Source organism: Cheilinus undulatus, linkage group 3 (genome assembly GCF_018320785.1).
Source record: "Cheilinus undulatus linkage group 3, ASM1832078v1, whole genome shotgun sequence".
Lineage (NCBI taxonomy): Eukaryota > Metazoa > Chordata > Actinopteri > Labriformes > Labridae > Cheilinus > Cheilinus undulatus.
In genome coordinates, this window is record NC_054867.1 from 35,399,924 (window position 1) to 35,412,304 (window position 12,381).

Below are 12,381 nucleotides of genomic sequence, written 5' to 3' on the forward strand. Positions count from 1 at the left end.
TGGCTCCAAAAGCCAGTAAATCTCCACATGAACCCTGAATATAATGCCAATTATTACAGCTGAAATGCAGCTGTGTTAAAAATCAATTTGGTGTGAGCAGCTCATTTCTTCACTGCTGAACACAGTATGTGGATGATCTGTTAATTCATCATCTGTTCTGATTTTAACAGACCTAAAATTCATTCATACATCTTCATAATTTGGGCCATGACAGTACGATGTACTACAGCTGTTTACCAGGCTTCAGGCACATCTCCAACTCTTTACTTCCTTCTATAATATCACACTGATGAGGAGTAAACATTGATGTATACATATGTGATTTGTTGAATGGTATCATAAACACTTTAATGGTACTGTGTAATCCTTGATAGAAATTTGACCGTTGTCCACAACACAACCTTGACTTAATCTGACAGTGATATCTACTTGCCTTCATTAAAACTCCATTCAGTCAAGACTCTGCTCACTGCCTGATGCAATGTGTTAGTTTTCACTTTAATACAACATAATTATTTCAAATCAGAAACTGCGAGTGCAATAGAGGTATATTCATAAAAAGCTAGTAAAAAACAATCATAATTCATCATAATTAACTTATAACAATTAAAGAGGGAGGTCACTATAGCTTTTACAGAATATAATATATTAATAAGAGTAAAAAAGGAGTATCAAGCAGTTAAGAATTTTGGCAAACATTCGTGAGTTCACTGTTGCATTTGGAGTCACTGCGCTTTTTCAATTTCCATTTCAGCCTGTCGGTGTGTCTGATAGGCAGCTCCTTCTTCATCGCGTACAGACATCATCATTGCACTGCAGGAAAAAGCACAAGGATTTAACATCAACAGTGACCAATTTATGGTGTTTCAACATGGATTTACAAGCATAAGAGTCATTTGTTCAATGAAGTTACAGTTTAGCAAAAAGCCAATATGGATAATGTCTGACAGAAAAGATGAGTAGATAAGTCAAATGATCAGGCAACTAATCCTTTACAAATGCATGCTGATTTAAAAACACCAACCATTAATCCTTAATGTCAATACCTCCAATACAGCTGACAGGGATTTAAACTTTGAGCAAGTTCACCTTTCGGAAGGGAAATGGTTTCTCTCACATTTAAAAAATAGATTCAAACCTCCATAACCCCAGAGGTGTTATAAATGCAGAGGGCACATAGGGTGCATACAGACAGACAAGAACTAATCTGTCTTGTGAACTTAGATGGAAACGTGTTTATTCATTTCTTGCTTAAAGCCTAACAAGTATCTACTAAAACAGAGCTGTCCAACCTCATATTCTGTTTGCCATCCTAGATGTTTTTAGCATCTTAAAAACTCACTCAGCAGTGTTTCATACCCTCGATTCTTGATGAGGTTTTCAGATGTTATGTGTGCATATGAGCTGCTTGATCAGATTATTCATATGAGATTATGTGTCAAACTGACAGAGATAGTGTGTATTTTTGGCTTGCTAGTTAAGTATATCATAGGATTTTTTGTTAATGTAATTGTTGTCAATATTTTCATACAAATTTAACTTTTGTATTTCTGCTTATTAAAGTTCGACAGACTGTGTTTATTTGATAAACATTACACAAGTATAGGTCGAAAAGAACATCTGTTTCTTGCCTCCGAAATGTGACAACCTCTCTACGTTGGCAAACAAGGACAAATGATGGTGAATGGCAACATATATTATAAAAGTCAACATATTTAGAAATGTTGCAACTTCAAAGCAAACATCCATAACAAACAAAACATCTGAAACATACTGCAAATGAAACAGACCAGAAAAACTATAATGCCAATAAAAAGTATTTACCCCCTTGGATGGTTAGTGTTGATTTTATAAATCAATCATGGCTTTTGTGACAAAAAAAAATATATGTATATCAAAACAGATTTCTAAAAAGTAATCAGCCAATTGCTGCTAATAGTCTCACAATTAGTGAAATGGGGATCACCTGAGTGCAGTGAATGTGTCTCGAGTGATTGTAGTAAAGAGACGCCTATGTCTGGAAGGTCCAGTCACTGGTTAATCAGTATTCCTGGCTACCATTACACCATGGAGGACAAAAGAACACTCCAAGCATCTCAGAGGTTATTGAAAGGTCGAAGGTTACTGAAAAGTAAGTCAGGGGATGATACAAAAAAATCCAAGACACTGAACATCTGCCAGAGTTCAGTTGAATCCATCAAGAAGATATTGAATGAATATGGCACATGTGTAAATCTGCCTAGATCAGGCTGTTCCCCCCCCAATCGAGTGACTGTGCAACAATAAGACTAGTGAAAAAGGCCACCAAGACACCTATGACTACTCTGAAGGAGTTATGAGCTTCAGCAGCTGAGATGGGAGAGACTCTGCATACAAAAACTGTTGCCCAGGTTCTTCACCAGTCAGAGATTATGGGAGATTAGCAAAGCGAAAGCCACTGTTGAAGAAAACTCAAAATCTTGATTAGACTTCACCAAAAGGCATGTGGGAGACTCCATAGTCAAGTGGAAGAAAGCTCTTTGGACTGATGAGTCCAAAATGGTGCTTTTTAGCCATCAGAAAAGCCAATATGTTTGCCAGACACCAAACACTACACATTACCACAAAAACCACCCCCACTGTGAAGCACGGTGGTGGCAGCATCATGCTGTGGGGATATGTCTTGTCAGCCGGCCCCGGAAGGTTTGTAAAGGTAGGGGGTAAAATAAATGAATATCATGGAGGATAATCTTATTCATTCTGCAAATGAGCTACAGCTTGAGAGAAGATGATTTCCCAGCAAGACAATGACCTGAGGCCTATCATGAAAGCTACACAGAAATGGTTTAAAGACAACAAGGTGAATGTTCTGGAGTGACAGACTCTAGGCCAATAGAGTATTTATGGCTGGACTATACACTCACTTATTTTACATGACATATTTTTATTAAATTGACATTACTTTGCAGAGATCTGTTTTCATTTTGACATTAAAAGTTTTATTGTATTTTTTATTTGAAAAAAAAAACTTAATTATATAGCCCATGATTGGATTATAAAATCAATAAAATGGTAAGACATCCAAGGGGGTGAATAGTATTTTTTATAGGTACTGTATCTAGGTCTGATAAGCACAACAGGCTGCTTGTGACTTTTTTTATTGTCACATTTTGACCTGTTTGAAAAAACAAGGCTCAGTCTGTTCCTTAGCTGCTCTGTTGATCTTCAGCCTCTTGTATACGATGCAACATCTCTGAAACGCTGTATTTTGACGCAAGCAACAGAGCTGCAGGGCAGATGTTGTTCTTGATGTCATGGACATGCTGAACGCCCTGATGATCACAGGACAAAACTAATAAAAGCTCTGGACTAGAAACATAAGGCCAGTGATAATGTTCACAAGGAATTTCTCTTTGAATGTGCTTTTTGGTGTGAGCGGATATCCCATTCTAAGTTGTGATCACACAATCCGAGTCAACAATGTGACTCATTTCTCCTTGAGAGTAAGATACTGTGTGTTTGTTTCATTCATGTTGAAGGACAATGCTGCTTAAGCAAATGTTTGGACACCCTCTGTGCTTTGCTTTTGCTGTCTTGTAATTTGTTTGGTGTTCTCAAGTGCAAACTCCTTTTTTCTGTTGTCTTTTGTCTGAGGTAAAATTCTGTCTATTTATAAAGGTAAAAAGAAACTCCTGAATTGATGAAGACCAAAAAGCTACTCCTGGGTGAATATCAAAATCCTCACTTTCCTTATTATTCTAAAAAAAAAACATGAACAACATCATTATCATCACAAACTGAGACTGAGTTTCTGTACAAGAAAGCATTTGAAAATATTAGACAAGACAATTGTTCTGAATCAGTAACATTTTCTTCAGTACAAACTGATGAAGTTCAATCATTTCAAAGGTTTTAACTGTACGATGTACAAAGTCCTACATGGGTTGGCACCACCTCCACACATCAAACGGAAGCCATCTTTATTTAACTCAAGTGATTTTTGTGAAGGCGTCTCCTTTTCATCTGCTAATGACGTGCATATTTTTCTCTTGTCTCAAGCTGAGTTCTCTCTGAGCCTCCATCGATGAAATGTTATAAAAGACCCAATTGACCTGTGGTTCCCAGCACTTAATCTCTTCCTGAAGATTTTTCTTGTTTTCCCACCAGAGAGAGAAATATTATTATGCTTTGCTTGTGGCCTGCAGGGGAAGATTGCTTCATTTACATGTTATCGTTGGGAAATGGCATGTAAAATGTTTTTTTTCTTTTTTTTTTTTGTCCTATCTCTGTTGTCAGTCATACGTTTTGTTTTATCCAAGATTCAAACTTCAACAGGTTTCATTTAATAAATAGGAACTGTTGGAGGCTGGAGTCCTCAACGCACTATTTATTTAAATTTATTTATCCAGGAGAACCTCATTGAGATCAAGAATCTCATTTACAAGAGTGTCCTGGCCAAAAGTTGCTGGGAACCCCCCCCCCCAGCTATCCTAGCTGCATAACGCCTAAAAATGAGTCTAAAAAACATGGATTATTATATGGATATCTGTAAACTAATGTACAGTTAATTATGTTTGGTTTCAGCTAGTTGTGCTAACTGTGCTTTTTAAGATTCGATGTACATTTATTATGCACTATCAGCCTGCCAGCAGAATAGATGGATGGAAATTGGCTTAAGGCTACAATCTGGCATATTAACAGGCTTTTGTGCATTAATGTGACTCTTCCCATTTTATTTTGATAACACAGGTAAGCCCTAATAACACAAGACATTCTGAATGATAAAAAATGATTTTGCATTTTTAAATATCTTTGTCCTGACTAAAAAAATATTACACCTTATGGTGTATGGTGCTGTATCCACAGAATATCCCAAAAAAATATATTTTCCAGGGTGAGATTGAGACAGCAAATTTTTTCACCCCAATTTTAGTAGGAGTACTTCCTCCCAGGCCCCTGGAAAAAATTCCGTGTGAAGTTGCAGATGTGAAAGTGCTGCTGGAAATATTCAGGAACACTGACTGTAAAAGAACTGGCAGTTTTAATATTGTTACTAATGCGATCACATAATGTATTTGGTTCATTATGTTTTCTGTACCATTGTGTTGATTTCCACTCATTCTTTGATTAAAAAAAGAACAAGCGAGGACTTAGCATGAAGATTGCAAACAACGGCAAAAGTTAGCCCAGAATCTGACAGTTACAAAGCCCCCTGCAGCAAAGCTTATGTTTAAAATGAACACAACAGTTACTTTAGTGTTGTTTGTGAAAAAGCCAGAGGGGTGCGTTTTTAACTGGTTAAACAAAAAATATAATGACACCTGAATGAGTGAACTTTAGCTACAGTTAGGCAGAATTTTAAGCCGTTTAGTTATAATCTCATTTCAATTTTTGTGCAAGGTTACACTTGCAGCAGCAAGGTAGTAGTTTCATATTCCTGTAAAAGCATAATGCATTTTTTGTCAAAATCTTGGCAGAAGAAGAAAGAATTTTAAAGCTAAAGTCTTAAATTAATCATTTATTTTCATAAAGAGTGTTATTTTCTGTCCAAATGAGTAATCAGACCTTAGCACTTGTTTTTCTCTTTTCTTCAGGCACAACATGTTGGACTTTTGATTATTTTTGTGCTACAATAACATGAGCAAACGTTTCATAACTTGTGGGAAAGGCTGCCGATATGTTTCCAACTTATACTGCAACTAGTCAAACTTTTAAATCCTGATTTGCCTCAGAGGAATTAAATGGTATATGTTTAATAACTTCTTTGTTTGTGTTGCCGAGAATTTTTAAATATAATTATTTACAGACTGAGATCATTGCTGAAGTTCAAACTGTTTTTCGGGGCTGAATTGAGACACTAACAGACCATGAAGATGGAGTAATAAGTGTGAAATTGTCTTTGAACGAGATGCTGTGTGGGCTGCTACTGACGTAAAACAAAATCTACTGGAAAAACATCAGTCCAGTGTGCTTCAGTAAACCCAGAGATAACATTTTCTTCTATTTTACTTGACTCTTCACGAAACAACATAAAAGGAGTTTAAAAGGACACGTGAAGAAAAAAGTGTGAGGAAAAGGAAGATAATCCTAATAGTATGTAAAGACAGATACTATCTTTTGTTATGGGACGTCTTACCACCGGCTTTTCTCCTGCTTTTGCTGTGGTGGAGATAGTCAAAGCATTGGAAATATCCTCCAGAGGTACGTAGTCTCCAGGTGATTCCTGGACAAAGTGTAGCAACACCTTTTCCCCACCTTTGAAAATACACCAGAATGGAAACACTGAGTAAGAACCTTATCCCCATTTATATGCCTCCATTTAGATTTGGAAAACGGGGGGGGGCATCCCTGAGGACAACAGCTTCTTCACATGGGATGTGCCCCTCATTTTCACATAACTAATCCTTCCTTCAAATGTGTAGAGGCAACAGAGAAACAGTGATGGGTGAGAACTAAGGATGAGCAATCAATTTAAATTATCAATAAATTGCAGTTATGTTTTACTGTAAGGTTTTTAATTTGCAGAAGGTGCAATATTTATCTACATTTAAATGTGTGTAAAAATCCAGTTTAGAACTACCTTTTCTGCAGCAGAGATGTTATGCTCTACATATCATTGCAAACATTCAAGTGTATTTTTTAACAGTTAGCAATAAATCCTCCTTTCATTATTATTGCCTGTTTTCTTTAAAAAAACGAGAGTCACATAAAAACGGTAATTCCCTTCAATACAACAATTCGTATCAAATTTGCAATAAGAGTCAAAATAATTACTATTAGGTTTTTTTAATGGTTCATCCCTGGTTTAATCTATCTGATATTGTGTTTGTGTTTGTTTTAATTTGGAATCATTTATTGCTTGTGTGTGCTGAAAAGTACAAAAGATGACACCAGGGTTCACACACTTTTAAAATCAGATTTAAGAATTTTAAATACCCTTTAAAGAATCAATAATCCAAAGGAAGTTGCAAGTCTAAAAACTTTAGACGTTGTAGAAAGAAAACATAAAGAGGAAAGAAAAGCCATAAACTGTGTAAAATACCGACACTGATGAAAATATTCTGCCCAATCTACTTAGAAAAACCTAGGCAACTTTTTGCATCAATTTGTTTTTTGTGGATTAGCCAGATTAATCTTTCTAAAACTAGTTCAAGAACAAAAAAATCGAAGTGAAATCTACTTACATTTTCAAGTACATTCAACAAGACTTAACTTGATTAAAAAAAAAAAAAGCAGTTCATCTATTCCTGATTGTTAGAAAAGGCATTTATCACCAATTTGCAATATCCACAATACACCACAAGGGGCATTTATTCATGGATAATGTAGTTTATTTAGTTAGTTTGTAGTTTGTAGTTTTGAAAAACCGAATGAAACTGAGTAAAGGTAAAAAAGTCAGGCTTATTTATGTGGATACATTTTGGAAGATTGGCTTACATTACCTAAATTATTCTTGTTTAGGAAAAAATTCACAGTGTTTTGTACTTTTAACAAAAGAAACTGACAACAGAATTAGATCTACTTATGTCAAGCTAAAAACATGGATTTTTATTGTTGATATCAAAGATTAAATTAAGTTAAATTTACTTTTGCCCAGATTTATTATACTCAATGTAGTGAGAGTAGTTTGAAAAGATCCCTGAGAACTTTTAGCACCATTTCAAAAATGTGATGCAACAGTGCTCTCTACAGGACAAAATGAAAAATGCAGTTTATTTCTTCATATCAAATTAACAGGGCAAACTCAACCATTACTGATACTGGACTACAAGGTAATTAATGTGTTAATGTGTCCATTCAACTAGGCCATTTTCACACATGCAACCTACTCAGACAATTTCCTGACTTCTTGTTTACACTAGTCTTCTAAGCAGGACATTTTCCAGCAGTTTGCCTGTCAGGTAAGGGAGGGTGGGAGAGGAGCAAACACTCGAGGGCTAGTAGGAAAATTTCAGGGGTGAAGCATTTGTCTGTTTGCGTTAGCACATGCAGCTCATCCAGGTCAATTTGTAAACATTTCTGGAGTTTTGTGCAAGTTTAAATAGGGAAGAGAACCTAACTAATACTCTCCTCTTGTGTGTATTGAATGTACCTTTGGCTACAATAAGCATGCCTCCACTTTGGAGTAGATCCCCAGAGAAGTTGCCCTGGATGCCATCAGCTTTGGCCTGAAAACAGCAGAAGAAACACACAGTCAGAGTCTAGTGTGCTACTCTTCATCTCAGTGGCTAAATAAAGCCTATTAACATAAAAATCATTGCCCATATGCTTGAGTTACCTACCTTGGCAGCTACTTCTCGAACTTTCTTCCCGATAGCAGCAGGCAGCACACTAATAGCTGTGTACCTGAATTTGAAAAGGCACAGTTTTTCAGTATAAGATTTAAGGAGAGCTAATCTATTGCATCTAATCCTCATATTTGAAATGCTGGAACTAATACAGGTTGTATTATTTGCTTAAGAACAATTCGTAATTTGTAATCTAAAGGGAGCTGGATTTATTTATTTTGCGCAACTAGCACATTAGTCAGCTACTTCTTAGAAGTTTGAAATATTCATTTTTATAATATTAAAGCAAAATTGTTGCATGTGAAATTAATATGCATTTTAGATTTTCTGCACTCACCTCTTGAAGCCTAAATCCTTGTAGGTTTTCTTTTGTTCATCGACATAAATGGCTAAAAGAGAAGGTGAATTTTGATTATTTATAACTAAACAAAATGACAAGCCAGCGAGAGTAAACAGTCATAATAAGGGCTTTGCATCAGAGTTTGAACTAAGTAAAATATTAGTGATTTTGTTTTATTTCCAACGTGTCATAAATGTACTTCTTTCCAAAGTTAGGGGGAGAGGACAAGCAAGTTTCTGGTATTACTTTACTACAACTAGTCTCATACAAGAAAAGTAATGTAGGTTAGTTTACTTTTTGAGGCACAGTTCGTGAAACACATGACAGATTGCATTTTGGTCTTGCTGTTTGGTTATTTTTTTCTTAGAAAAAGTTTCTGCTCATATTACACAATGACCAGCTATACAAAACAAAAAATGACCAATTAAGGTTGTAGAGTTACAATAGGTTTACTTTATCCGATTAAGGCCTTTGGAAAGAAGCCATGTATGAAGATTTGTTGGTGTTATTTTCTTGTTTATTTCTGTTAATGCAGCACATACTGTTCAATTCAGAGAATTAAATCGGTGAACACAACTAAAGGAAAAGACCTGCAACTGTACTTGATGAGTGAGAACAGCTTACATCCTTTGAAAAAGCCTCCATCCTTGAACTCCTTTAATCCAAACTCTTCTGGTCCAACACCTACCAGGGCTACCCCACTGGCCCTTAGGTCTGGCTCTAGTTTGCTGACCTCTGATGCAGTCCACCGACACACCTGACAGCCAAACCTGCGCAGGAAGAAGAAGACCACTGGCTGATCCTGCCACAGAGACTGAAGCTCCACATTCTGAAAGGGAAAGACTCGGGATGAGATCATAAAACAGGTAACATATGGGAAAGGCTTATTAGTAGATAGATCCAAAATACAATGTAATCTTTAGTCATGGAGCCAAAAACAGCAGTATCATGATTCATAGTCACATTACTTCCCTGAAGGTCATCCTAACGTCACCCTGGGGGCTTCATTTAACAGCAGCTATTTAAATGCAGAGAGCTAATTACAGGTTAAATACAATATTTAGGCCTCAGCAGGGAACACACACCTCTGAGGGGAATATGTCAACCTCACAGTAGGAAGCATTATCAGACTAAAGCTGCTTAAATATCAACCCGAATTCATATGTCAGCGATACGAATGTTAAAAGATATGCCTCTAGCTCTTTCGCTTAAAATTTGTACATGTAATAATAAAGTTATTACCTCTCCAGTTTCACCGCTTTTCAACAAGTTTTTTCCAACTTGGGCGAGGTCGACGTTTGTCATTTTTAACGAGAGAGACACACGTACCGTAAGCTGCCGAGAAAGTTACAAATGACTCAGACATTCAATGGAAGTCTATAAAATCTTATACAAATGTGTTTGAGTAACGCCCGCACAGCCAGTTGCAAAACAACCATATCCTGATACGCCCACCAAACGATGACGTCCAATCAGAATATTTTGGCGCTGAAAAATCCGCCAATCACAGCGCACCCTGCTTAAAATCGAGGCGTAGCTTCTGAAGGGCCACCTTGAGCACGTGCACATTTCATACAGATGATAGTAAATTATGTTCTACAGTAATTAGACAAATCGGTTTTGTTTTATGGTCAGTACTCGTCAAGTTTCCCCCATGACGTTAAACTGGATGTGAAACCTTTGTTGACAGGACTCAGAGCATACGATTAGAAAATATTAAGTTTTTATAATAAAAAAAAGCGTTATATTGCACAACTGTTGCATAAGGTGTTTTATAGCTGAGCTCAAAGGTAATACCTTGTCTTTGTTAGCTGCCTTCATAGACTGCGCTGATTTACTTTATAGCTGTTAGTATATGACAATATGACTGAGCCTGTCCACTAAGTTGTTTGGACCCCTGACAAACCAAGAGGACAGGCCCTCTCTAGTTGTGATTTGATACCATCAATGTATGTTTGTTTGATCAAAGTACTTTATTGTGGACATGAAAAGTGTGTCAAACAATTGTTGGGTTTTTGATGTTGAAACATTTTATTTGTGCCACTTTTAAACCCCTTTAGCAAAAAATTCCAACCAATTTTGCCACGTACAGCTATAGTACTATACACTCACTATAAATATTTACTGTGTACTTTTGCCACATTATAAAATTTTTTGCCAGTTTTTCTTCATGTTTCCACGTTTGACCCTTTTTTAACTTTCTATTTTTTGCTTCTTTCAACCTGTTTTGGCACTTTAAACCCATTTTGCCTCCTGTAACTTATTTTTGCCACTTATTAAAACCTTCCCACCACTGTTTCTGCTCATTTTTGCTGGTATTAACCCTTTTTAACACTTCCTACCATTTGTTGCCTCTATTAACCCATTTATGCCACTAGTAACTGCTTTTCACCACTTTCCTGCCTGTTGTTGCTACTTTAACCCCTTTTTTTTTTTTTTTTCCAAATTCTGCCTATTTTTTCCCTGAACACCACGGGGAATCTCTGGGGCTTAAGAGGAGGTTGAGAGACACCAGATTCAACAATAAAGACGAGCTAAAGGCTGCCATCAGAGCAACCTGGGCTTCATAACTCCCCAGCAGTGCCACAGACTGATTGGCTCCATGCCATGTGGCAGATGCAGTAACGTGTGCAAAAGGAGTTCCAACTCTCTACACCATAAATGAGCATAGTTTTTCTGAATATCAACTTTCTGTATTATAAATCCTCTTTTGGACTGGTGTTTTGTGAAAGTCAAATATCTAGAAATAGTGTTTTTTTTTTGTGAGCTGTAAGTTATAATCATCAACATTAAAACAAAAAGAATATGTTGAAATATTTCACTTTGTAATTATGAATCTAGAATATATGGAAGTTTCCCTTCTTGAACTAAATAACATTTAACTTTTTCATGATATTCTAATTTCTAGGTGCACCTGTAAGTCCCATCCTGCTGTCTTTATGCAAACACATCACTTCATTTGAATATTTGCAGTGAAAACGAAACAAAGGCTGTTTCTGCATGTTTGACACCTACCCCCACACTATGTTTAATTTTTGAGTGTTAAAAATAAATCTGCATGAAAGTTATTGTTGTTGTTGCTGATGGTTTTGTATACTTTTGCAGTCCACACAGAGAGACACTGGCATTAATATCACTCTATTTTGTAAATATGTAAAAGTTCACAGTAGCTTTAAAATTGTATTTTAAAAGATTTACTCTGTAGCCCATTTCACCAGAAAGAAAAGCGGTATAACATTTGGTGTTTTTTTTTTTTTTTTTTTTTTTTTTACAGTTTAAGAATAAACTGAGAGAATTTGAATATTTCTAACTGAACAACAAAGTTAGTAAATATTGACCAACCTGGGTACAGGGGTTGTACTTGTACTTTTGAGTACATTTTGAAATCAATACGTTTTATTCTTCTTAAGTTTTATTAATGCACTTTTATCCACCTCTGTTGATTACACATAAGCACGTAGAGAGAGAATGATTTTTACATCATATCCCAAAACAGCTGTTGCACACAGCTAAAAAACGGATATCAGAGTTAAACATTTAAAAGTTGATTTTAACTCCCAAAATGCCATTTTAACTCCATTCTGAGTGAAATGGTCTTTAGTGTTGGAGCTAATTGACAGTGTCGATCCACCAATAGTAATTAAACTCTGTAAGGGGCCAATTGATCAAACTATGACAACTGCAAATTCAAATCTGTGTGTGTGGATAGACTGTTTAGATGTGTTGAATGTTGCCTGTTGTACAGTGATTTCTGCTGGGGGGGGGTTTAGGTCA

General features: G+C 36.2%; 1 protein-coding gene across 1 annotated transcript; it reads right to left on the reverse strand.

Annotated features, from left to right (window-relative positions):
- Positions 1-479: 479 nt before the first annotated feature.
- prxl2b (peroxiredoxin like 2B) lies at positions 480-10,034 on the reverse strand. Its single transcript, XM_041778799.1, has 7 exons — positions 9,850-10,034; positions 9,232-9,436; positions 8,605-8,656; positions 8,262-8,325; positions 8,072-8,147; positions 6,116-6,234; positions 480-813 (listed from the first exon to the last, which is right to left on the reverse strand). Exons 1-7 carry the CDS (start codon positions 9,910-9,912, stop codon positions 787-789), a joined length of 606 nt encoding a protein of 201 aa, XP_041634733.1. The 5' UTR covers positions 9,913-10,034; the 3' UTR covers positions 480-786.
- Between the last annotated feature and the right edge of the window lie 2,347 nt (positions 10,035-12,381).